At 39.6% G+C, this 26,960-nt stretch overlaps 1 protein-coding gene across 1 annotated transcript in view; it reads left to right on the top strand.

The window, feature by feature from the left end:
- Window positions 1–26,960, top strand: part of SRGAP1 (SLIT-ROBO Rho GTPase activating protein 1) — a 283,402-nt gene that overhangs the window by 164,541 nt on the left and 91,901 nt on the right. Inside the window, exons 5-6 of the mRNA XM_060112684.1 lie at window positions 20,867–21,049; window positions 21,517–21,645. Coding sequence (XP_059968667.1) covers window positions 20,867–21,049; window positions 21,517–21,645 — 312 coding nt within the window. The remainder of the gene's footprint in view (window positions 1–20,866; window positions 21,050–21,516; window positions 21,646–26,960) is intronic.

Here is a 26,960-nt window from a genome sequence, read left to right as displayed (position 1 = left end):
ATATTCAGTTCCAGAGTATTGAGGGGGAGGGGTATCTATTTTTCCTTCTTGGCAATAGTTTGCTTTTCTGAATTTAAGTTTTTTCAGGTTAATGCATATAATCAGAAGAAATTAAATGATTAACTATTAAAAAACAAAATCAATGATTAGTCATATGCCTATGTATATTTTGTTGTACAATTAATGATCATATTATTAAATACAAATTCCTTTTGGAGGAATTTGACGAGTTTTTATTTTATAAGAGAACAACATAATGAGAATTGAGTAATGTTAATTTGTTCTAACTTTAGATATTTGCATTTTCATTACATAAGATTATTTGAATTTTTCTTTACAGGCAAATTAAACCTGAAACTTATTAAAATATGTTTCTTGATTTACAAATTCATTTGTTCCTAAAAAGCAAGTGTGTAAAATACAGTTTTGTGAATTAAATTGCTTTTAATGCTCCATTGATACTTGCTAATTAAAAGAACCTGTAGTTTTAAACTTTATAAAATGAGTGATATTCTTATAAAATCCACTTTCCAGGTTTTTTTCTACATGTGTGATAAATTTGTTTTTATGCAGCATGTTTACTACACCTGTGCTTTTGAATTAACTTGACAGTATCTAATTGCTTGTTCCTCCTTCAGAAACCTTTAACTTTATGTGCAAAAGCCTCATGTTATAAGGTCATATCCATATAAAAGGCCATTTATTAGCCCACGCTTGGTGTGATTTATTAATTTCTGATAACCTAAGGTATCAACCATTTCTAGAAATCCTGGATGTAGAATTTAAAAGTTAAATCAGCATTGTGCCTCTGAGACTTCCACAGAAGAAATTCTGTCTTCTTCCATTGAACTATTTTAAGATGAGGGCTTCATGGCACTCTCCTTGTGGTTCCCTTTGCTTGAGCATTGTTTTCCCTAGAAATATAAATCATTCTCTAATACTTTAAAAAATAAATCTGCTGGTTGTCATGGCATCATAAACAAGAGCCTGTTGTTTATGGTCTGGAACTAGTAATACTAGTCAGAGCAACACTGGCAAAGATAAACTTGACTGTTGAATACAAGAAAATTTGGTAGAATGTCATGAAAATTTTATCTCAGTGAGGGATGTGTATAGAGAAATTTCTCCTGGATTCAGCCTATCAAGTGGAATTAGACATCTAGGAGACTCTATAGTTGAATCAAGTAAGTTGATAACTCCTCAAACCTCTCATCAGTATCAGTCTGAAAGCCTGAAGGAGCCAGATTCTAGAAAAGGTCACCAGAGTTTAAATAACCGTCAGTCATTTAATCTCTGAATCAGTTGAGGAATCAAGGCATAGAGGAGACAGGCAGTGAGGTTTTAATTAGGTAGTCTGTAGATCACTTTGAGCTCTTGGGAGATAATTTTACTTTAACCAAACCAGAGAGCATGCACATTTGAGGTCAGATGTCATGTTCTGTGGGGAAAGACCGTCTTATTATACACACACACACAGACACGCACACACACACTTTTTACTCTGAAAGATGGTCTCTCTTGCAATTTAAATTCAGATACATAAATTCTGTCATGTTCAAATGAAATCTATCCATTATATATATTCAGTTTACATTCAGAAAGGAAGAAAAAGTGAGGAGTGTTTGAACAGGGGACCAAGGTTTGGGGGAATGCGGTTTAGGTTCTTTTTTTTTTTTTTGCGGTACGCGGGCCTCTCACTGTTGTGGCCTCTCCCGTTGCGGAGCACAGGCTCCGGACGCGCAGGCTCAGCGGCCATGGCTCACGGGCCCAGCCGCTCCGCGACATGTGGGATCTTCCCGGACCGGGGCACGAACCCGTGTCCCCTGCATCGGCAGGCAGACTCTCAACCACTGCGCCACCAGGGAAGCCCGGTTTAGGTTCTTTATTCAACCACTGACTGGTCACGAATAAATTACCTTCTGAGTTGCATCATGCATAGAATTTTTTACGACTGATGACGTAATAATGATTGTTGAAGTAAAGTGTAAAATATGTAGCCTAAGGGAATTGAGGATGCTATTTAATTGCCTTTTCAAACAAATATTCACTCCTCCCTTTCTCACAACCCTTGATACTCCTTGGGAGTTGAAGGTGAGCTCCTTTTTGAGAGGTACATTAACTTCCTTAAACCAGAGGAGTGCTTTTTATTAAATTACAGTCCAACCTTAGTGGTAGGCAGTAGCCTTATGTGTGGGCTTCCCTGCCCCAAAATAGTTCTCTCACAGGTCTATTGATTATTCCAAGCATTCTATCAGAAGGCTTTGTCTTAAATAAAATACAAATGCCCAGGACAAATACAAAGAGATGCCTTATGATCATTTCTACCTTAGAATGAACCGAGATTTATCAGATTCTTTGAGAACGGGTTGTATCCATGGGGCACGAAGGCCTGGACCTCTGAGCAGGAGAGAGAGGATGGTGGCATCTGAGTGCCCTCTGGAAGGAGAGGAAAGGCTTTGAAGACATGCATCTCCTTTTCTATATTTTTGCCTCAACCTTGCCTTTATTTACAGAAACAGGGCCTCAAAGTGGTTTTGAACCTACCACATGGGCCAGCCACAGCAGTTAGGATTACTTGGGCCTTGAGTAACAGAGGTACTCAGAATAATGGCGTAAACAAGATAGAAGTTTAACCTCTCTCTCACATAAAAGCAGTTCAGAGGTTGGCAGCACAGGACTGGTATGGAGGTTACATAAAGCCATCAAAGAATCAGGCTCCTCCTAATACACAGTTCAGAGAAACCTAATTGTATCTTTGTTCTTAGAGTTCAAGATAGTTGCTGGAGCTCTAGCCATTACATCTGCTTTCCTGAAATGGAGAAAGGAGACGCCAACAGAATGCAGAAGGGAGAGAAGGGCAGGTCCTCTGTCTCTTATGAAGACTTAATGAAGGTTCCATATAACACTTTCATATACATCTCATTGGCCAGAACTCAGAAACACAGTTTCACAGGCTTCAAGGAAGTCTGGGAGTTATAGTCTTTTAGTTGGCCAGCTCGTTGACAGCCAGTTAAAAATTGAGGATTTTGTTAATTTGATAGAGAAAGGGAGATATTTTTTAGGTAACTAGACATGCCTTTCAAAGTAGCTAACATTTATTAAATGCTTATTACATATGGCTAGTTATTGTGCTAAGCACACGCATTATTTTATGTAATCCTCACAGTGTCTCTATGAGGCAGTTACTATCATTATCCCCATTTCACAGATGAGGAAACTAAGGCTCAGAGAGGCTTGCCTAGATTGCACAATAAGTAGTAGAGTGGGATCTCAAGTCCAGGTCTGGCTCCAGAGCCTCTGCGGGTCTGTCATTTTATCTCTGTTGCCATAGTTTTGGGAAACCATTCTCTAACAAAGATCTCTAAATGTTAATGCCACCCTAACAACACAAAGCACCTAAGCCATTTATCACTTGCTCCTTTGTATTTTTTTTTAAATCAATGGCATTAATGTTGCTTTAACAAAAACATAGGTGAAAAATTGAACATGTGCCTCACTGGCAACCTGTACTTCTTAGAAATGTTCATTTAAATGATCTAACAAAAAGGAAAAAGAAATAAAATGAAAAAATACAAAACCAACAACAGAAAAAACTAAAAAGTTAAAATTAAAAAAAAAAAGATCTAGGGCCTCCCTGGTGGCGCAAGTGGTTGAGAGTCCGCCTGCCGATGCAGGGGATACGGGTTCGTGCCCCGGTCTGGGAGGATCCCATATGCCGCGGAGCGGCTGGGCCCGTGAGCCATGGCCGCTGAGCCTGCGTGTCCGGAGCCTGTGCTCCGCAACGGGGGAGGCCACAACAGTGAGAGGCCCGCATACCGCAAAAAAAAAAAAAAAAAAAAAAAAAAAAAGATCTAACAGATGGGACTCATTGGGCTAAAAAGTAAGAGTGAACCGAGATCTTCAAATTCCCTTTCTAAGTCTAATCCACTAATGAACTGCCCTTTCAGTTTAACATGTGAAAGAGAACTAAAGTAGGGTTAAGAAAGCAGGGAGACTGCTGTGCTTTAAGGAAACAGAATTGACTGGACTCACATTGAACTTGAATTTGAATCTCAGCTCACTTAGCCAATCTGGGCATCCGTATTAGTCTGGGAGAAACAGAACCAATAGATTAGATAGATAGATAGATAGATAGATAGATATGGGAGAGAAATTGATTATAAGGAGTTGATGCGTGCGGTGTGGAGGCTGAGAAGTCCCCAAATCAGCAGGCAGCAAGCTGGAGAGCCAGAAGGTATTTCCAGTCCGTCCAAAGGCCTGAGAACCAGGAGAGCTGATGGTGTAAGTTCCAGCCCGAGTTCAAGTCCAAAGCAGAAGACCATGTCTCACCTCGAAGACAGGCAGAGAGAGCAAATTCTCTGTCACTCAGCTCTTTATTCTATTCAGGCCCTCAATGTATTGGATAAGGCTCAGCCATGTTGTTAGGAAAACTAGTTTATTCACTCCACAGGTTTTGAATGCCTCCTACCATGCCAGGCACTTGTAGATGTACTGGGGTGTATAATAGATGTGAATAAAAACAGTCCCTGTTACTTCCTCTCAGGGCATTTATATTCTAGGGAGGAGAAACAGACAATAAACCAATAAATACATAGTATGGCAGGTGTAAGTGCTAAGAGAAAAAATAAAGCTGAGTTAATACAGATTAAGCATTCAGAACAGTGCCTGGCACATAGTAAATGCTTCATAAATGTAGGTAGTTAGTGTCATCCTCATCGTCTTTGTCATCGTCCTCACCATCGGTGAAGTGGAGATGGCAGCAGCTCCTTGTCTGCCTCTCAGAGTAAAGGTGGAGATCAGGGATGATATTAATAGTAATTTCAGATGGTTTTTCCTTATAATCAGTATATATTAGTTTTGTACAAAAGAAAAAGGATGGCAACTTCCTGTTAGAAAACCAAATCAATAGTAAATGTGAACAGGGCTGTGACTGGGTTAGTGGAGAAGTGAAAAGGCAAAAATGGAAAAATGGTGACAGAAAAGGTTAAAAGGAACATTCAAACCAAAATTTGCCTTCATCAGTCTGGTAAAGGGCTCATCATAAAACAGTGGTTTGAAGTGTTAAGCCTGTCCCCTCATACCAAAATCTCAAAAGGTTATGCTGTATTTTAGGGGAAAAACAATTATTTGTCCTATATTAATATTTCTTTACTTTGCCTAGGTTTTACAGCATTATACTCAGTGTTTTGAAAAACAAGGCGCTTACCATCCTCAGTAAGCAAATTCTAACGGAGATTAACACAGATGTCATGGTAAATCCACGTGAAATTGATTGTTAATTATGTGTAATTGCTGATTACTCTCTCCATACATCAGTGACACACATGGCTAGCCAGAGTCAAGAGATAATCCATCTTCAAATTCCATTAAATCAAGAAGAAAGAGCGGAGAAAAGGAAGATTTATCCACCCCTTACCATGAGGCACATGCAGGATCCCATTCATTTCTCACAGCAGTCCTATGAGGCAGGTATTCCTAATCCCAAGCTTACTAATGGGAGCCGGGGCTCCAAATAATTAGCTCAGGGTCACACAGATAGTAGATGAATGCTCCAAAATCGCAGCCCAGTTCCATCCCCAAGGCCCATCAGTTCCCCACTGCACAGCTGCCTTAGGTAAGGATGTGCAGGACAGGTGGGGAGAAGAAGGGTGGAGCCTGATCTAATAGGTAAAACTCAGAGTTGAAACTGTTACACTGCACGCTCTGATTGCCACTTGTAAAAACTTGATTGAGCTTTCCAGATTGTTGATGTGGGTTACAAGATGGGCAAACCCAAACGGCTTTGGGTTTGCACACTCAGCTTTAATATTAGGATATGTTCATTTGGGGGCCGCCTCTTTAAAACATAGCTTCTCATATAGCTTTAGTGTTATACGTGGTGTCAACACCACCTGTTCAGCTGTGTGTTCTCACATGGTGATTAGTGCTAAGCATCCATTACTGGCTATTCCACGCACCTTTGTTTTCTCCCTTCGGAGCCCTAGCTCTAATTTGCCTAACAAATGTAAATAGAGAATAGAAGCTGTCCCAGTACAAACCCAAGTCTTTTGAGCCTCTTGTACAGGAGTTATTCGGAAAACAGGGTTTCTGAATGCACACAGATATCCACGCTGGCCTTTATATATCTTTGAACCAGTTTAAAATGTTAAAATAAAAAGCTAATTATTTTTAGAGGAGATGGGAGGGAAGACACTTTATTATTTCAAGCCCTTCTTAGAAAACTCCACCTCTGAGGACTGCTGAGGAAAGCTTCCTTGGCTGGCTTTGTGAGCCTCCCACAAACCAGGAGCTAATGCATTCTTCTATAAGAAGGAACATGCCCCAGGCAAGGTTGAAAGGTCATTCTGAAAAAGCCCAAGATACTTGCCACATCCTATCAGAAGATTTTTCTCTGTGCCTCCAAGAGGTTTTTGGGTTTTTTTGTTTTGTTTTGTTCTGGTTAAGTATTTATTTTAGCTCACGGGCATTTGAAGTATTTGAAATATATATTTCTGTAGTGAAAATGCAAATTCATTGCTTTGAGAGGGACTACAAAGAGGTCTGGGTCTCGGAACAAAACACTGAACACAGAGAAATAAGGCATAAAGGTTATGTAAAAGGCTCCCCAAAATGAAAACCTCTCTGGAATACCACATTCTCCGTGATGCCACCTGGAAAACTTTTAAAAAGCAGTCTATTTAGAGATCCTGGGCTGACAAAGTGTTTCCATATATCCTTGCCCTGGCTTTATTACTAGACACTTAGTTGGAAAGAAAGAGAGGTATTGGGATCACATGACTCCCTGCCAACTTCTGAATTCTAATCTTGGCCTTGACACAGACGGACTTTAGAGACCAGGTTCGATAGTTTAACCTGGATTCATCTTCCTGCCCAAACGATTGAGATTAATAAAATTTCCATTGGAAGACTCTCTAAAGACAGCTGTTGTTTTTTTCTTTAATTTTTAAAAAATGTTATTGAAATATAGTTGATTTACAGTGTTGTGTTATTTTCAGGTGTACAGAAAAGTGATTCAGTTGTTTATATATTATATATATCCTTTTTTTTACATTCTCTTCCATTATACATTATTACAAGATTTTGAGTATAGTTCCCTGTGCTATACAGTAGCTCCCTGTTGGTTATCTGTTTTATATAGAGTAATGTGTATATGTTAATCCAAAACTCCTAATTTATCCCTACCCCACCCCAGGACATCTGTTTGATAAGAACTTTATATGTAGATGTCTTTTAGCGTACCCTGCTAATTAATGAGGTGAAATGCTCGCTAGCTCCTGCTTGGAATTTTTCTTTTCTCTCTGAGATTTGAGAATTAGTTATGGTTAGTGCTTATGAACTACAAATAAAACTGTCTTTTAAAAGAAGTGAGCAATATGAACTGAAAACAATTATTTGGCTTAGAAATGAAAAAAAAAGTGTTAGAAATTATAGTTTAGTAAAAACAAAACATTTCTAAAGCATGTTTCATATCAAGAATCCTTCTCAGAGTATTTTATCCAAACTATTACATTCTGAAATATAGTATAGTATGACTTTTAAATGATTAGAATGCTTTAATAACAATCAGAATGTTTCCTTTGTATTGGGTAATTAAGGTACTTAGCTTTGTTTATCATTATTCATCAAAACCAAATATATAATACATATACATAGAATAAATCATGGGCATTTTCCTTAGATTTATTGTCTCAAAATGGACTAGAAATGTTGGCCAGTAAAAATCATGTGACGGGAATGAAGATCTAAATCTGTTGAGCCGGGTGATCCATTTCAACATATCTTAACTCACATGATTATCGGATAGAATTTTAGCGCTGAATGGGCCTTTAGAAATGATCAAATTAACCACCTCATGTAGGGAGACCATCACAGAGACTCAGATTAAGTGATTAACTAAAGTCCCAAGTTGGAACTGTAACCCAGGTTTTTATTTTAATTCAAATTAGTAAATAGGGCCCTACTATGTATGTGCTACTGTGCTGGGAGCTTTAGGCAAGACAGTACCAGAAGTCTGGCAAATAAAAGCTGAACAAGGACTAAATAGCAACAGCTAACCTTTATCTGGTACTATTCTAAGCAATTTATATAATTAGCTCTTTAAATTCTTCCAAGGCCCTACAGGGTAGATGAAGCACAGAAAGGTTAGGTACTTTGCCCAAGGTCACACAGCTAGGAAGTCTCAGACCAAGCAGAGTCAAAAGGCTCAGCTCTCACACTGTACTCCCTTTTTTTAAGTAGATTTATTTATTTTATGAATTTAATTTTGGCTGCGTTGGGTCTTCGTTGCTGCGCACCGTCTTTCTCTAGTTGCGGCAACCGGGGGCTACTCTTCGTTGCCGCGGGCGTGCTTCTCATTGTGGTGGCTTCTCTTGTTTCAGAGCACGGGCTCTAGGCGCACGGGCTTCTGTAGTTGTGGCACGAGGGCTCAGTAGTTGTGGCTCGCAGGCTCAGTAGTTTTGGCACACGGGCTTAGTTGCTCCGTGGCATGTGGGATCTTCCCGGATCAGGGCTCGAACCCGTGTCCCCTGCATTGGCAGGCGGATTCTTAACCACTGCGCCACCAAGGAAGTCCCAGTACTCCCTTTTTAATGGTGATTATAACTTAAGGCAGACCATTATGTACTAACAGAAAGGTTCAGCTAGAGGGCTTTGGAGTTCCAAAGAGAGAGGTCCACCCTGAGGATTAAGAAAAATTCAGAGAGGAAAGGGTCTGAAAATGGACAGGATTTTACGAGTAGGACAGATGGAGAGAAGTTGGGGAAGGTTTTTTAGGCAATAGGAGCAATGTGAGCCAAGGCATACAATTAGGACGAACACAAGGCATATTCATAGAATTTCCCTCTGGAGCCATATCTAGAGAGAAAGGAAAAAAATCACAAGTTGAAAGATTTCAGGAGAGTACCAAATGAGATTCTAAACGACATAGGCAGCAAAATATGGTTAGACATCTGGTCAAAAGCAATTTGAAAGCTCAAAAATCTTTCTTGCATAGATTAACAAAGGCCTCTCACCTTCTTTTTTTCTCTCTTCTTTTTAATAAATGGAATGAGAGGTATTGAATTTGAGAAACAGGTTTATGTGTCAAGTTCTAAACCATTTTCCATTCAAAGAAAAGGATTCCATATCATTCTTTCCATTTTAGTTGATGCTACAATTCCAAGGGTTTCAAGTCTTTTATGATTTTAAAATTCTAAGTGTCTGGTGTCCTCAGCTTAAATATTTCATATACTAAACCATATAACTTAAATGTCTAATATACACGTGTAATGTCGAAGACATGTGAAACATTTCCCTGAAAAGAATTAATGATTTAAAATTGCAGGTGACTTTGAAATTCTAGTAAATTTGTTGGCCTTTCATTATACATGTATTTCCCCCCTCAACACTGCCAACTGCTTGAAACTCTCCCTTCACCACTTCTGCTGCCACTGTGTTCACTATGGCCCTGGTTAATATGTATTCCAAGTGCCAGTTTGTGGGTATTATTCTTTCAGTAGCTTAAACTTGTAAGCTATTCAGGGCCTCTGAAGACTTCTTATGAAAACGCTTTTTGAAACAAGGACTTTCTGATGACCTTCCCTATCACTGACTTTCTCTGTTGACTTGTTGGGCAAGGATTAAGTCTCTTTGCAGCTCAGTTTCTTTGGTGGATAGAACAAAGACCATCCCTCTGCTCTCAACCTTCAGGTGTGTGAGAGTAAACAAGTGAGCATTGACACTAAACACTGGCTGAGGCTATTGTGGGCTTTAAAGATAGGATGGGAGGGTGGTATTTTATAATTTTTGTAGCAACCATGAAACACTCACTGTTTGCCGGTTACCACTGTAAGTGCTTGGCATGTATTAATTCATTTTATCTTCACAGCAACCTTAGAGGTATGATTCTTATTCCTCATTACAGGTGAGAAAACTGTGGAACGTGATAAAAGGCAAAACAAGGATCTGAACCCAGGCAGTCTGATTCCTGAATTTAACCATTAGGTCTGTTGAGAAATGGAATCGGTTATCTTTTAAGATGATGCTCTCCTCCTTTGTAGAGTGGCTGCCCAGCAGCACTTGTATGGAGAGGGTTTGTGATTTGTAAGTTTCTAGGATTTATGGAATGCCATTATTCAGCATTTGTTCCAAATCTCAAACTCTGTTCCCTGTCTCTACGTCGGTTAAATGGAAAGTACTAAAAGCATAGTTGCCTCAGCTCTAAAATTATTAGAGGATCATCTCTGTTGCGTCCAGGTGATACACACTGAGAGGCTGGGAGGAGCCTTTCAATAAATTTACAGGTCCCGTTAATATATTGATGGCAAACAGCCCTGTCATCAATGAGTTAGACTTGTGAGATATTTCCATATATGGTGTTGGGTGCTGGGCTAGATAGAGGTCTCCACAGCTCTGTGTAAACCTCCCAAGGGCTTCCTGGAGAAGCTGACACCTGATTTTATGACAAAGGAAGGGTGGGAAGGGCCTTCCAAAAGAGCAATTCGTGTGTGAGGAAAAGCACAGATGCATGAAAGTGCATTGCCTTTGCAGGGAACTCCATGTGCTTGAATATTGCCAGAGTAATAGCAAATCATTCATGTCAGATTACATGATTACATGATTACATTACAGATTATTAAGCTGGACTTTGTTCAGATCCTCTGCCCTTACCAATCTCTCTTTACCCCACTACAAATGGAGTGCTTGAGAGACAAGAAAGGAAAATATTTTCTGCAAAATTAGAAGTTCCTGGATAAAATGACATTTATTTCATGTTAAAAATCTCTGATCATTGTGAAGTGGGCAGATATTATACCAAATTGTTCATTGCTCTCATGAAAAATAATCCTGATGAACCTAGTATAAATCAATAGAGAATAAAATATAATTGGATTTCTAGTAATAGAATGTAAAGGAATCAAAAAAGACAAGGCCTGTTTGTGGTACATTTTATGGGGCTCAAGAAATTTTTGCTGGGGCTTCCCTGGTGGCGCAGTGGTTGAGAGTCCGCCTGCCGATGCAGGGGACACGGGTTTGTGCCCCGGTCCAGGAAGATCCCACATGCCGCGGAGCGGCTGGGCCCGTGAGCCATGGCCGCTGAGCCTACGCATCCAGAACCTGTGCTCCACAATGGGAGAGGCCACAGCAGTGAGAGGCCCACATACCGCAAAAAAAAAAAAAAAAAAAAAAAAAAATATATATATATATATATATATATATATAGTTAAATTTAGCACTTTGAAAAAGATGACTAATGCCCTGCTTTAACTTAAATATAACAGTCAAAGATAAAAGCAGGTAGCAAATCCTTGTGTCAACCCTGCACCTACCAGATAGTTCCTGGGTTTTCCTCCTTAATGAGCACTTGATGATTGATCACTAATCAGTTTGAGAGCTAATTAAAGTCACTAGAGTGATAGATACCCCAGTTTAAGATTCATCAATATAATAGTACATTAGAGTATACAGGCATTGTTCATTTCTAGATATTTTCTGTGCAGCAAAGCAGATGAGTTATGGCCTCAGAGCCCATGGGAAATTCTAGGAGGAATATTATGTCCTCCGCATAGCATGGTATACTGTTTGCTGCCTCAGTCAACAGAAGCAGGAGATAATTAGTATAATTAATAGGTTTTTCCTTTTGATTAAAATTTATCTGCCATCTACCCTGACACTGAAAAAAATCAGCCTCTTTAGCAACTGAGAAGTATATTTTATATAGATGTATTTCCCCAAACAATAAATACTTGTGATACTTGTTGAAATCATGGACTCATAGAATTTTAGAGTTGGAAAAGGCCTGAGCGATTACATGATCCAGCCACGTCCTTTATAGGTGAGAACGCTCTGGGCCAGCAGGGTTAGACAGAGCCTTGCCACAAGGTCACAGTCAAGGCCTGGCAGACTGAGGGTTCACACGCTTGGATATTTAGGACCTGAAAGCTCCTTCCACTATCACAGGCTCTTGTAGGTTCTTGTTGAAGATGGAGAAGAAAATAGTAAATCCCCAACAGAAAGCAAAACATGAATGACAGTCCGGATGCTCTTTTCATATAGACTGCTAGATGCCATCCTATGTTGTTTCCTCTGAGCATCATCAAATATTCTCCATTTCAGGGGGTGTGTTAAAATTCTCATGGAAAGAGGCCTTTTAGTTACATGATCAGTTTTTCTATGGTCAAACCTCTAGTTTGTGCTTTTTCTTTCATTCCACAGTTTTCAAAGTGTTTGAGGTTCATAGTTTTATTTGATTGATTGCCTAATTTTGGTCCTGTCAGGAGACCTCATGTTGCCATCTCTAATAGATGAAAGTCACACTGAGGGTCAGAAAGACTGAGGTTACAGAACTATTTTGCAGCAAAGCTAGGACCAAAATCCAGGTCTGTTGGATTTTATAGATCTATAAAATGCTGCTCTTCGTAATTACTCCTGAAACAAAACCTTTAACACCACACTGAACAGAATAGAATTATTTTTGTGACTTTCATTAGCCTTACTTTCTCCCTTTGCATGTGTGTTCTCTGTTTTTCCCTTTGTTTTGTTTATTCTCTGTATCTCTGTTGCCCTGTCATTTGGTTGGTTAGCAGCCAGCAGGGTCCAGAGTCCCAGACAATGCCTTTTGTTCAAAGCATTTGTTTGGATTATAAATATAATTTGATGATAAATTCATACTGTTTTACTGATTTCATTTCAGTGGAGCCACAATATACCTCAAGTTTTCTTTGATAAACTAGCTATAAAGACGGGATCTCATGCTCTTTAATTGTTCATCTTGAACTATTTGCTCATTTCTAAAGCGCTTTGCTGAAATTCTTACCATACACATAAATGGAAATATCACTTCTTTCCTTTCCTTTACCTCTGTTGGAAATGATAGTCTTTCCAGTCATGGAGAAATCATTACCTATTATTAAAATGAAATATTTTGTGGTAATTTTTTCAAATAGCAATAGCTGACATTTACTGTGCACTTATTATGTGTCAGGCTCTTTTTTCTGTGCTCTTTACATGTCATGACACATCTAATCCTTCCAACTACCCTATGCATGCAGTGAGTAAGAATGTTATGCCCATTTTACAGTGAAGAAATGAAGGCACAGAAAGGTTAAGTTACTTGCTCAAGATCACACAGTAAGTGCAGAGGCAGGATTTGAGCCCAAGCAGTCTGTTCTGTGGGTCTAAGCTCTTAACTACCAGTATACTACCTCTCAAAGTGAGTTCTCCTATAAATGTTACTCTTCAAATATAATTAAGTTTTGTAAATTCTGCTTTCATTGACTTATAGTGAACCATACAAGCCTGGGGAAAGGAAGTGGGAGAGTTCATCATTGTAACAGTCCTATTGACCACTCATTACCTTGGGGATCAGCGACTTTTCCCGCCCTGATGCCACAAATGAGAATAAAATATACTAATAAGTGTCCCTCACAGGCTTTAAGTGGGAGATGGGGCATTGGGGTGGGAACTGAGATCCATTGTGGGCATTGACTGAGTAACATTCATGTTCTGGGTGGGATTCTCCTGTCTTTACATCTTTATATAAATAAAATATATCCCCCCTCCCACCCCAACTTTCTCTCCAAGTGAGCTCCTAGACTTAAATGAAGCTGTTTAGAAGGAAGCCTAGGAGTCTTCTCCACCTGACTTGCACTCAGCCTACCTACCCTGAAGTCCATGAGTGCTTCCCTCCCCACCTCCTATTTGTCTTCAGTAAGAGTAGGCCTGCCTTTGTGTCTTTACTGGGTAGGGACTGTGTCTTTCATCTCTAGCTTCAGAGCCTAGCACAATGCCTGCCTTATGGATACTCAGTAGCTGTTTGGTGGATGAGTAAATGCAGATCACTATGCACTGCTCCCTGAAACCTGGGTAATTTTCCAGTAAATTACACTTAATTTTACAGTAACTGTCAGCATACATCAAAAAGGATGCTGGGCTTCCCTGGTGGCGCAGTGGTTGAGAGTCCACCTGCCGATGCAGGGGACACCTGTTAGTGCCCCAGTCCGGGAAGATCCCACATGCCGCAGAGCGGCTGGGCCCGTGAGCCATGGCCACTGAGCCTGCGCATCCAGAGCCTGTGCTCTGCAACGGGAGAGGCCACAACGGTGAGAGGCCCGCGTACCGCAAAAAAAAAAAAAAAAAAGGGTGCTAATGATGAGATGGACATTGCAGAGAGGCTAGAAGCCTTCCTAAGTGTGACTTCAGGTGGTGTGTTTTATGAACATGTAGGTATCTATGCCATCAACTCCTGGGTACTGGTCACTGGTATATTAGATTAGTTTTTAAGAGGTTTTGGCTGTCCCGAGTTGTAATATGAAACAGCAGGAGAGGCCTCCATCAGGTCTGCTTTTACTGTACTCAGTTCTCCAGCTGCTTTGTCTTTGGGAGGCACTGGCCTCCACCTCTCTGCTTAGAGCCAGAATGTGAAGCCAGTTAGTCTGGCTGCGGAGCCTGTGTACTTGCTTCTACATCATACCTTAGAAACTGTCAAGAAAGAGAACTGCCCACCCTGTTCTGTGCTTCCCATGCATTGTATCACTTAATCCCAATTTCACCTCAGAGGAACTGGGGCTCAAGAAAGTTAAGAAACTTGCCCAGCTGATAAGCAGTAGCACGAGAACTCAAATCCAGGTCTGCCCGGCTCTGTATTCATCGCCAAGGTTGGCTCAGTTTACTAAAGGGCAGGAAAGCTCAAGGTTGCTGGTGTAAAGATCGCAGCATGCAGTGTTAAAATGCTGTCTGAAAAGTAGTTCCTGCCTACTGCCCCTATTTAAACTAAGCTCCAGAGACACAGCTTGGCTCAGCAGAAGCTATGGTCTACACAGAGGAACAGAGGCTGTGTGAGCCCCTGAAGGAGTCAGGCTTACAGCACAGCTCCTGGGGCTCAGCCTAGGGTGGCCCGGGAGCCCTGCCTTCCCCATGAACCTGAGAGCTTCGTGGTAATGGACTTCCAAGGTGGTGGTCCTACCCTGATGGTTTTGTTAATCTGGCACTGGCAGAAACTCGGTTACAGTTAGAGCCCTCTCGTGTATTGATTATAGAAAAGAGATCTTTATCTTAGGTTGTTGGTATTTAAGGAGACCTAAAGAATGTAGTTTCTCAGGAGAGCTTTTTGTGATTGATGGATTTAGTAAAACAGCAGGCTGTGTGTGGAATTAGGAAATACTGTCACTAACATACTGCTTTTTACCAGCCCACCCGCCAACCACAACACCCTTTTTTTTTTGAGATGCCATAAATTCCAGTGCTAACTGTATTTCACAAATGATTTAGAAATGTTTGCCATCCCATCAGTCCAGTCCCAGGTATTTATTGGTGGTACTGTTTTGGATGCCAGGGATGGAGAGGAACAATGCTAGTCACATAGTGTTTGTTAAATGAATAAATGAATGGGCAAGCTGAATATAAAAGGATTCCTGTCCTTCATTTGTTTCTCACCAGATGCCTATGTTACTCCTCCTGTATATAAGACAATATTAAGGACCTGGAATTGCCTAAAATATTATTGGTGGCCTCACTGAACTTACAGGACAATCCATGATACTGAATGGTACACAAATATCTGTAACACACAGCACAGAGTCTGAAGTGCTATCAGTAAGTAGGTCTTGGAGGTCGGAAGAACAAGATCACTCTGGCTGGGGACCCAGGGAACACTTGGCAATAGGTGAGCTTTGACCTTGTCCTGGAGGATGAGTCAAAATGGTAACAGCAGGGGATGCTGGGGGAGGGCATCCCAGGCAGTGGGATTGGATTGTCTTGGGAAAAGGCCACAGAGGCAGGAAAGTACAGATTTTGAGGAGGGAGTTAAGTGATTGACTCAGTAGTATACAGAGTGCTGCTTGGGCTGGTGTTGGGAGCAGAGTGTGAGAGCATTTGAACTCCGTGGTGGAGGGGTCATGTCAAGTTTAAGAAAAGGTCGGAGAGAGTGAGAACAGAGAAAAGGCCCTGGAGCTGTCCTTCTGGATTCTCCTTCCTCCTTTCCATTCCCTCTTCTTCATGCTAAATCAGGTCGCTTCACACCCTAAACCATCCTGCCTATCTTCACCGAATTACTGCTAAGGTACTGCTTTGACCATACTGTTCACACCTCTGTGGATTCACCAACCCCCTTCAGAATAAATTCTATACTACTTAGTTGGGGTTTCAAGGCTCTCCTCATTGGGCCCAGTCTTATTCTTCAGCTCAGTTACCCCATCATCCACTACCCTGGACTCCCTTTTCCACCGTCTTGGTCTCCTCATGCCCACCTCACCTGTGTGGGTCGCCTACCCTGTTACATCTTTCCTGATACTGTCCTTTCAGCCCAAATGCCCTCTCACTTCATCAGTGTCCATGAGAATCTCCAAAGCCCATTTTTTAAATTCTAAAAACTTAAACTTTTAGAAGATGGAAACCAAGTCTTTATTTTTATACCCATCAGTGCCTTACAGGTGCTAAACACCAAGCAAATGTTGAATGAATAAATAATTATCTTTCATTCCTTCTTTTCCTCCATTCCTAAATATGACCAAGAGTAACTATATCCCCCAGATAAAGAGGGCTTCCACTTGTATAATGCATTAGACCTTCTGAAGGTCATGCCATAGCAGTCCAGAGCACTGAATCTGGAGCCAGACTGCTGGGGTACCAACCATTGCTTTGCCGATTATCAGCTGTGTGACCTTCAGCAAGTTACTTAACCTCTCTGTGCCTCACTTTTCTCGTCTGTAATATGGGGAGAATAAAGGTACCTACCTTATAAGCGTTTTTAGAAGGATTAAATAAGCTATTGGGCTGTCCAAAAAGTCCGTTCGGGTTTTGCCGTAACATCTTATGGAAAAACCCAAATGACCTTTTTGGCCAACCCAGTATTTGTAAAATGCTTAGAACAATGTCTGGCATGTAGTAGGAATTAGATAATGTTTGTTTAGCTAAATAGATACACATTACATATATCTCCATATATATATTAGTGGTATAGATTATATACATATATATACACACATACGTAGTAAGTACTCAGTAAAGGTACAGTTGTACCCACACACAGGGACCATGTACAATTGGGTATCCACAACAACCTTGTAAGGCGAGCAGAAGTGTTAAATGACTCTCCACACCTAGTAACTGGTAGATCCATTCCTGGAACCATGTCTTCTAACTTCTGAGCCAGAAGTCAAAAAGTAGAATTTATACCCTTAATCCACTAATCTCCAACACATGGATAGTTTTCAGATACACCATGACTTCTTGACACTGAATATTGAAATTTACTATAGATACTTTAATTACTTTGATTTAAAGTACAAGAGTAGTGTCAGATCCATTATATAGGGTCTGTCAGTAAGAAAAAAGTATATACAGTTTTTGTCCAAAGTTTTTGTATAGGATTTCACATGAGGTGAGAGGTACATGATGTAAAGAGAGATTGGTAAGGGCAGAGGATTTGAACAAAGTCCAGCTTAATATTCCCTTTATTCTGACATCAATGATTTGCTAATACTCTGGCAATATTCAGGTGTCACAAAGAAATCCATGATGTGGTCACTTTCTACTTGACTATATTCTTCTTGCAGTTGAAGACAGAGCAGGGAAGATAAATTGAGTGTGTTCAATGGAGAATTATGCCTGAGGTTTTAGTAGAAAAGAATTCAAATAGGAAAATATGCTATTGGAGTACACTTAAATGGATATATGCCTATCATGTCATTTGTTATGCAAAGGCTTGTGTTTGCATTAAGCTGATGGAGAAGCTGTTATTTTCTTTGCAGTATATATTCAAAAGCTTTCTTTTACTTCTCTGAAAAAGAGAGGAGTGTCTGTTATTTTAAATACAAAACACACTTCTGTCAACAGCTTACATTTTATTTTTTTTATTTTTTATTTTTTTTTTGCGGTACGCGGGCCTCTCACCGTTGTGGCCTCTCCCGTTGCGGAGCACAGGCTCCGGACACACAGGCTCAGCGGCCATGGCTCACGGGCCCAGCCACTCTGCGGCATGTGGGATCTTCCCAGACCGGGGCACGAACCCGTGTCCCCTGCATTGGCAGGCGGACTCTCAACCACTGCGCCACCAGGGAAGCCCAACAGCTTACATTTTAAATAATGTAGTTCGTACTGGCATTCATTGTCTGCAATTAGAGTTCTCGAGAAGCTTTTAGTTTTTTCTCTCCAACTTCTAAAATTCATTCATTGTAACTGTTGACATTTTGGAGAACAGTGGAAACCCTAAGTCAAATTGGAAAAACGCAACAAAGACATTACCTTTCTGGAAATTACTATTGAACCGGGTGGAGAATCCTCAGCTATTTTGCTGAAGCACATTGTGATGAAATATTTATACCCTCTTCTTGCTAGTGTTAGGCCAGATTCAAATGTTTTCCTTTTAAACCAGCCTACTTAACCAGAAGCGTCATGCTAGCAGCCAGCTCAGAATCCTTAGTCCCTAAAGCTTAGTTTGTGCAAATTACCTGCTTACAGTAGGCCTTAACATTTTAGTAAAGCAAGAGTCAGGAGTTCAGGTCTTTTCTTCAGGATGTATTTAAAAGCAAGATTTCTCAGTTACCCAGGTCTGTCTGGGATGCCTTTTCATCCAACTATGATGGGAGGCACGTGTTCTCATTTCTTCCTTCCTGTCAACTAGCAAGAAGACAGCCAAGCGTGTGTGTGTGTGTGAGTGTGAGTGTGTGTGTGTGTGTGTGTGTGAGATCGGTTGTGTGTGTGTGTGTGTGTGTGAGTGAGATCGGTTTTTTTCACCCTCTCATTTAAAGATGTAACTGGAACCAGGACCCAGACGGCCTGTGGGTTTGCTTCAGGCGGGGAATATAAACAGAGCCAAGCCTAGAAATGCCAGGTGTGCAGTGGATTCATTGACCTCGCTGTTTGCCCAGCTGCATGGGGACTCCCATTTCATTCCCCAGCTGCTTCCTAATGCTGTCTTATTTTTCTTTCAAACTGGAGTAGCCGACCAAACCACACCCCCAGACAGATTTGATAATTACTAAAAAGAGACAACTTTGCAGTTACACACAGCTCACAGAAAGCTGCCATGACTTTGTAGTTTGGCCCGCACTTTGTTCTTGTTCAGCAGTGCCTTTGACGTAATTAGCTAGCTTATGATTCTAAGGAAAGACATCATCAGATTTTATGAAAACAAGTAAAGCTCTTCATTAACCCTTCAAAATAGTCATCTTAAGAGTGTGTATTAAGTTGAACCATAAGTGCTGATTTTCTACCTTTTTCATATAACCTACAAAAAACAGCAATTTGGTTCAGCCTAAACAAATATATTTATTCCAGTGATGCTTCCAGTCTTCAAACTATTTTAAAACTCATCTTTTGAAATGAGAAAAATCAAGTTCCTTACTTTAAAACATTACATCAATCTCTTTAACACAACTATTCCTTAGTTATAAAATTGGCTCTGAATAACAGTTATTTACAGATGAAATAAAATCCATTTTATGTGGAGGAGAATTTGACATAATTTTTGAGAATGTGCCAGTAGTTATTACTTGGGTGCTGAGTTCTGGTACCTCAAGGAACCTTGAGACATCAGTTGGCATCGGAGTCATCACACCTTTAATTTTTTTAAATTAAAGAATATTTAATTGAGGATTGATTATATATTTACAATATATATGGAAAGGATACATTACAAAATTTCATCTCATATATATTCCTAAATCTATCAAAATGCAAATTACCTGTATCATTTCTAAGAGAAGAAACAAGATACTCTATATATGAAGGGTTTTCATCTTCAGCACAGCTTTATTTATAAAAAAGCAAGAAGTTGAAATATTCTAAAATGTTCAACAGTAGGGAATTAGGTAAGTAAGTTATGGCACAATCATATAAAAAATATTATACAGCCCTTAAAATTATGTTTTACAAGACTATTTTGTGGTATAGGAAAATGTTGATATTTTTAAGTGGAAAAGGACATAAGAGATTAAAAATTGTAAATATAGTATGATCCAGATTTTTTAAAAGGAGAAATGATATGTGTCATTTTAAAATGAACAAGTGTGTGTGTGTGTGTGTGTGTGTGTATTTTCATAGGAAAAAGACTGGATAGCTGTATACCAAAATCTTATGCTTTTTATTTTCTACTTGCTTTTTATTTTACTTTATTTTTTGTATCCTGTTTTCTACATTGAACATAAAGTATTACTTTGTGCTCATAAAAAGTTTTTTTTTAACTACAACTATATATGAACCTTATATTTACATTTTGTATTTTTTTTTTTCTTTTTTTTTTCTTTTTGCGGTATGCGGGCCTCTCACTGTTGTGGCCTCTCCCGTTGCGGAGCACAGGCTCCGGATGCGCAGGCCCAGCGGCCATGGCTCACGGGCCCAGCCGCTCCGCGGCATATGGGATCCTCCCAGACCGGGGCATGAACCCGTATCCCCTGCATCGGCAGGCGGACTCTTAACCACTGCGCCACCAGGGAGGCCCTACATTTTGTATTTTGACAAGTACATTTTAAGCAATAAAGTACCTTTAGTAAGGGCTATATATTTATTTGGAGTTTTTTATAATTCCAAGGTTGGACTAAAATTTATCCATGCATAAGGGTTTATTCTGCAAATTAATAATTCAGAGGAGATTTTAGAGAAACACTTTTAAGTTTGAGGGAACTTTTTAAGTACACTGAAAGCACACACAAGACTCTAAATCATTTTCTTCATCACAGCCTGTCTCTAAGTGCCTCTTCCTGGCAGGTGAATTTGCATATTTCTGTTTGCTTTATGTAGAAGGAATAGTATATACTTTATTTTACTAACAATCTGGCTCTCTGCCAGTTGGAAGGTGATATCTTTAACATATTATGTCATATAATGGTTTCCATTCACTTTCTACGTTACAGACAGACATCTTTTAACAATGTGGGTCACATTTTCACAGGTGATGAAAACATACCATATGTATCATGCAGAGAGCATCAGCGCAGAGAGCAAGCTGAAAGAGGCTGAGAAACAAGAAGAGAAGCAAATTGGCAGATCCAGTGACCCAGTCTTTCATATTAGACTGGAAGAGAGACATCAGCGGCGAAGCTCTGTGAAGAAAATTGAAAAAATGAAGGAAAAAGTAAGTAAAAGACTGCAGAGCCTTTCTGTCCTCACTAGAGGTGACAAACCTAGGAACACTGATGCAACAGCTGATAGACACACATTGTAAATTACTGTGAAGTGACATGCATTTCCTCCCGGGAATGAAACAATGTGTTAGAAACATAAAAATCATGTAATAACAGCTGGACCTCATTTAGTGGTGAATGCCAAGTATCCAATACACAATGTAGAGAACTTTGAATATTAACAAAGAGATTTTATTGCAAATGGGCCTGGCGCCCATATACGTTGTTGTTTTTCCTCATCGCTGGGTAATTTTCGTTTATTTAATTCAGATCGAAATGTACTTTTCTGAAAGGACTTCGAAGGTCATTTGTATATGTTGAATAAATTGTTTAGATGAATAGAAATTCATGTATGTTTCCCTGTCTTGTTTTAAAATGACTTTATTGTTTTCCCCAATGCCTGGATCTTCATTTCCAGAGACAAGCAAAGTATTCGGAAAACAAGCTCAAGTCGATTAAGGCACGGAATGAATATCTCCTAACCCTTGAAGCAACCAATGCCTCAGTTTTCAAGTATTATATTCATGATCTTTCAGATTTAATTGATGTAAGTACTTGAAGTTTTTATACTTTCCATACCAAGATGGAATTAGAAGTAATCTCATTTCCTTGATTCTAAAACACCATCATTTATTAAAACAATGTTGTTTTATGTAATTCTCAGGGAAAAAAATGCTGCCAATTAAACTACACAGAATACTAAGACACAATAAATTGTAAGATGCATGTGAAACACTGTGCATCCTAAAACCGCTGAAAAACAAATTATGAAGTTCTGTGAAGCTGTGAGTATTTGGAAGACTCAGCTAGGAAGGGGGTCCAGGCATTTTCAAATGATGCAGTGGCACAGCCCTAACTGTGTTCATTGATTCAAAATATATTTATTGGACCCCTACTATTGTGAGATGCTGAGGCTCTGAGAAGCCATAGATAAACAGTTCTTACCCCCTGGAATTTAAAGTGGAAAAAAAAAATGTTAAGCAAATGACTACACAAATGATTGCTTTATGACAGTTGTGATCAATACTGTGAAGCAAAATAGGATACACAGAAACCACTTTTATTATCTAACTCTCTTTACTTTTATAGGATATGATATAAAAAAAAGCACTAATTGGGCTCATTGAGAACTCTCCAAGTATATGTCTACTATTATATTTGCGCAGTGTTTACTGCCAGTATTCCCCAACTTTGACCCTCAGCATCACTCATTCTTTCATTCAGAAATCATCCACTGAGTAGCCCAGTCATTGTGCTAATACTGTAGGAGATGGCAAAAATAAAACAGACAAAAATCCTGTGTCCAAAAACGCCAAGATCTGCAAATAGAAGATAAAAAGTGATGTGTCATAAGGAAAGCGCAGATAAAGTGTGAAGTTCAGAGAGTTATCTGCTGGAATTTTACTTGTATACTGCTTTGCAGTGATTGGATTCAACAGTTAGATAATAATATAAGATTATTTTCTATGGCTCATAGTGTCTGTCATAATTTAGTCATATAGTAGGTTAAAACAACTATTTTTATGGTGCATTAAGTCTCAGATATTTAGCTATTATTTTAGAGCCACAGTTTGGGACTTTTACAAAAGAATTGCTAAGAATTGTTACAAAAGATTTTTTAGTTCATTTTTAGTTCATTAACACTCTGATGTGACTTTTTCCTTTTATTTAAGTGTAAAAACAATTTAATCTCATATAATATCATAATTTCTTTATACAAAACCATTTAGTAATAAATAAAACCAGGGAAAACTTTTTTCTCTTTTCCTTTGTTACAAGTATTTCAACCAAGTAAGTAATCACTTAATTGTTTTAAATACGGAAGCTTTAAAAAAAATTTTTTTTCTTCTAGCACTCTGATGAAATAAAAGGATTTTTTTCTGCTAGATTGCTGCTAGTTTTCCTGAATAAAAATAAAAAATTTTATGACCCCTGTTTTCAAACTTAGATCTGTAAGGATTCTGCAAAATGAATGGAATATAGAAGAACTAATTCTTGTAACAGCTCTGCTTGCTTTTTTTGTTTAGGGCTTTTTTTTTTTTTTTTTTTTTTTTTTCTTCGGTACGCGGGCCTCTCACTGTTGTGGCCTCTCCCGTTGCGGAGCACAGGCTCAGCGGCCATGGCTCACGGGCCCAGCCGCTCCGCGGCACGTGGGATCTTCCCGGACCGGGGCACGAACCCGTGTCCCCTGCATCAGCAGGCGGACTCTCAACCACTGCGCCACCAGGGAAGCCCTAGGGCTTATTTTAGTAGTGATTGGAGTACTTCGCTAAACCCAAGCCAATTTAACAAGAGGCCAGATAAGTCTCTGTATCTTGAAAAGTGCTTCTTTACTACCTACAAGGTACCAAGTACTATTCTTGATCATGGGGATCCAGCAGTGAACAAAACAGAGCGCTCACCTCCATGGAGTTTATGTACTAGTTGGGGAGACAAGCCATAAAAACATTTGCACATATATAATAGATTATATGTATGTAATATATATGTACTATATTATATGCTTATATATTAAATATTTATATTTAATATGTATATAACATAACAGTAACTTACTGTTGTAGTAGTAACAGTGCCATGAAGAAAAATAAAACAGAGCTCTGGGGGTGCTTCTGTTGATGGCATGTCAGAAAAGCCTGATGTTTGAGCAGTGAAGTGAGCTGCAGAGCTATATTGATAATGGGGAAGGAATCCCTCATATAGAAGGACTGGCAGGGCTCCAGGTACAGAGGTGGAGGTGTGTTTGGCAAGTTCAAGATGCTCGAGAATAGCAAAGGAGGCCCGTATGGCTGGAGAGGAGCGAGGGAGGAAAAGGTTCTGGGAGAGAAGGAGGGGCAGGAGCCCAATCACTTAGGGGCCTTTGGGCAGGGAAAAGGGATTAGCTTTTGCTCTAAGTTTGGTGTGAAGCCAGTGAAGGGTTTGAAGCAAGGAAGTGACATCACCTGATTTCCATTTTAAAGACTTACTCTGGCATCGGGGTGGAAAATAGACTGAGGTAGGTGAGGAGGACAAGTGTGAAAAAAGCGAGCTATATCGAGAGTCTTTTGCAGTTGTCCCGGCCAGAGATGATGCTGGCTTGGACTGGCGTGGTAGCAATAGACCTGTGAGAAGTGGTTGAATTCCAAATATATTGAAAATAAAGCTAAAAGAAAATTGGGGTGGTGGGTTTAAAAAAACAAAAAAGGATAAAAGTGACTCCTAGGCTCAGGTCTTGAATAACTATAGGTTAATGACATACATTTTACTGAGATAGGGACCTTGAAGAGGAGCAATAGTTCTGTTACATGTAGTATGACTGAGATACCTGTGGGGCACCTGTGTAGAGATGTACAGTAGCATCCTTGATACCATTAGTATATATAGGACAAGAAGAGCATGTCAGGATTATATGAGTCACCATCATGGTTGTGGATATTTATTGAACTCTTACTATGTGACAGGCACCTAGGTTTCTAAGCATAATTTCATCTAATCATCATAACCTTGTGAGGTAAATACTATTTTCTCTATTTTATAGATTAAAAGAACTGACGGAGGCTTAGCTAGCTGGGTAGCTTGCCAAACGTTACACAACTGTTATGTGTTAGGTTTCAAACTCAGACATTTTAACCTCCAGATCAAAATAATTCTGATATAAATAAATAGCTAAATATGCCAAGTATTTTCAATTTTTTTTTTAGAAAGCTGGATTTTTTAAAGATCAGCCTTAAATTTAAAATGTAGATTGAGCGACGGCCGCAGCTGCAGCGGGACAGCCCGCCGGCGGCTCGGGGCCGCGCGCCGGGAACCTCGCGGGGCGGGCGGGCGCAGCACCCCCTGCCTGGCCGCCAGCGCCCCGGGGAGGCGGCCCGCGCGCGCGACGGGACCAGCAGCATGAGCAGCGGCTAGAGCAGCCTGGAGGAGGACAACGAGGACGACTTCTTCACCGCCAGGACCTCCTTCTTCAGGAGAGCGCCCCAGGGCAAGCCCCGCGCGGGCCAGCAAGCTTCCAGAAGTAGAAATGGGCTAAAAATTGTTGGATTTCCCTGGTGGCGCAGTGGTTAAGAATCCGCCTGCCAATGCAGGGGACACAGGTTCGAGCCCTGGTCCGGGAAGAGCCCACATGCCGCGGAGCTACTGAGCCTGCATGCCACAACTACTGAAGCCCGTGCACCTAGAGCCCGTGCTCTGCAGGAAGAGAAGCCACTGCAATGAGAAGACTGCGCCACCACAATGAAAGAGTAGCCCCTGCTCTCAGCAACTAGAGAAAGTCCACCCATAGCAACGAAGACCCAGCGCAGCCAAAAATAAATAAAATAAAATGTAAACAATTCTCAAATGATACAACTTAAATATGAATTTTTAAAGAAATGTTATGAAATTGGTATGTTGTCATATTCAACAGAAATTGAGTACTCTTTTAGTGAAAAGCATACTTCAAGTTCGTTGACCCACTTTTAAGGCAATCAGAATGTGAATATGTACATTCTAAAATGGCTGCTTATTTTGTAGGAATCCAACTTACATATACAGTGGTGATCCTAAAAACCATTAAGCTTGACCCTTCATGATGAAAAAGAAACGGATTATTATGCAAAGGCACCTAGAATCCTTTATGTTCCTGTGTGAGCCTATTTAGCAAAATACCTTTTATACTGAGCTAATAATTATTAGAAGGTATAATAATTATTATACCTCTAGTGAGAAAAAGTTAAGACAGCATTTTTAATGCTGTCTTAAGGCACTTAAGACAGCATCAAAAACATTTTATATGTGAAATGACATGGAAGATACTAAATGTATCTTGATTAAATCAAAGCATTATAAATAGTCAAAGAATTCAAGTTGAGACCTTTTTTATACAAACTTCCAGTTTCTCTTGGCTTCTACTCAAGTCAGTATCTGTCGCTTTTCTTAAAATTTTTCTGTCATACATGATGATGAATGGATCTATTGATATAAAAAAGTCATATAAATTTTCCATAGAATTTGTTTTAAAACTAGTCTTATTATAGAAGCAGTACATTTACATTGTAGAAATCTAGAAAATACTACAAATGAAAATAAAATCACATTCCTACCACCTGAGATCATCACTGTTAAAATGTAGACTTTTTCTGTGTCCACACACACATTTTTAGACCAGAGAGTATGAAATCACATTTTACATATAGCTTTTTAACTCCCTTTTTTCAGTCGTTCATCTCCCATCCTTCCATTTCAGAAAATTTTTATCTCGTCTAATGACCGCTACATTCCCATTTGTGACCCCCCCCCAAAATGTTTCTCAGCTGGTATGTCTAGACTAGATCCAATTTAGGATCACACGTTGCATCTGTGTGATGTGTCCCTTTAGTCTTTTTTTATCCAGCCAAGTCCTTTGTTAAAGAGACAGTTGTTGAGGAGACAGGAGTTCCTGAGAAAATCTCAGCTTCTCAATTTGTCTGATAATTTGTTGTGTTTTTATTTAGCCCATTTCTCTATCCCTTATATTTCCTACAAAGCAAACACTACATAAATGCTTTATGGATTCAAGTTAAGCACTTTACAATGGAATACACCATGGGTGGTATTGCTGTGTCTTATGTAGGTATGTAACAACGTATGTTTGGCCCACTGATAGTGTTACTGAAATTGATCACTAGCCTATGGTGATATAGCTTTGATTCCTTCATCATATATAGTTAAGGTTTTTCCCTTGCAACAAACTATGGATATTCTAAAACCTCTTGAATTTGGATTTTATTAAATTGAAAATCTACTAATTTGGAACTCAGCAACATCTGGGCGATAATTTACTTTTGGTCAGCAAAATGCCTTCTTAGAGTACAAATTAATAATGTAAATTAAACAGGAATGATAATTTAAGAAAATATTTTCAGG

Source organism: Mesoplodon densirostris, chromosome 11 (genome assembly GCF_025265405.1).
Source record: "Mesoplodon densirostris isolate mMesDen1 chromosome 11, mMesDen1 primary haplotype, whole genome shotgun sequence".
In the NCBI taxonomy this organism is placed as follows: Eukaryota; Metazoa; Chordata; class Mammalia; order Artiodactyla; family Ziphiidae; genus Mesoplodon; species Mesoplodon densirostris.
The sequence above is the reverse complement of the archived record's forward strand: the minus strand, read 5'-3'. Positions and strand labels throughout refer to the sequence as shown.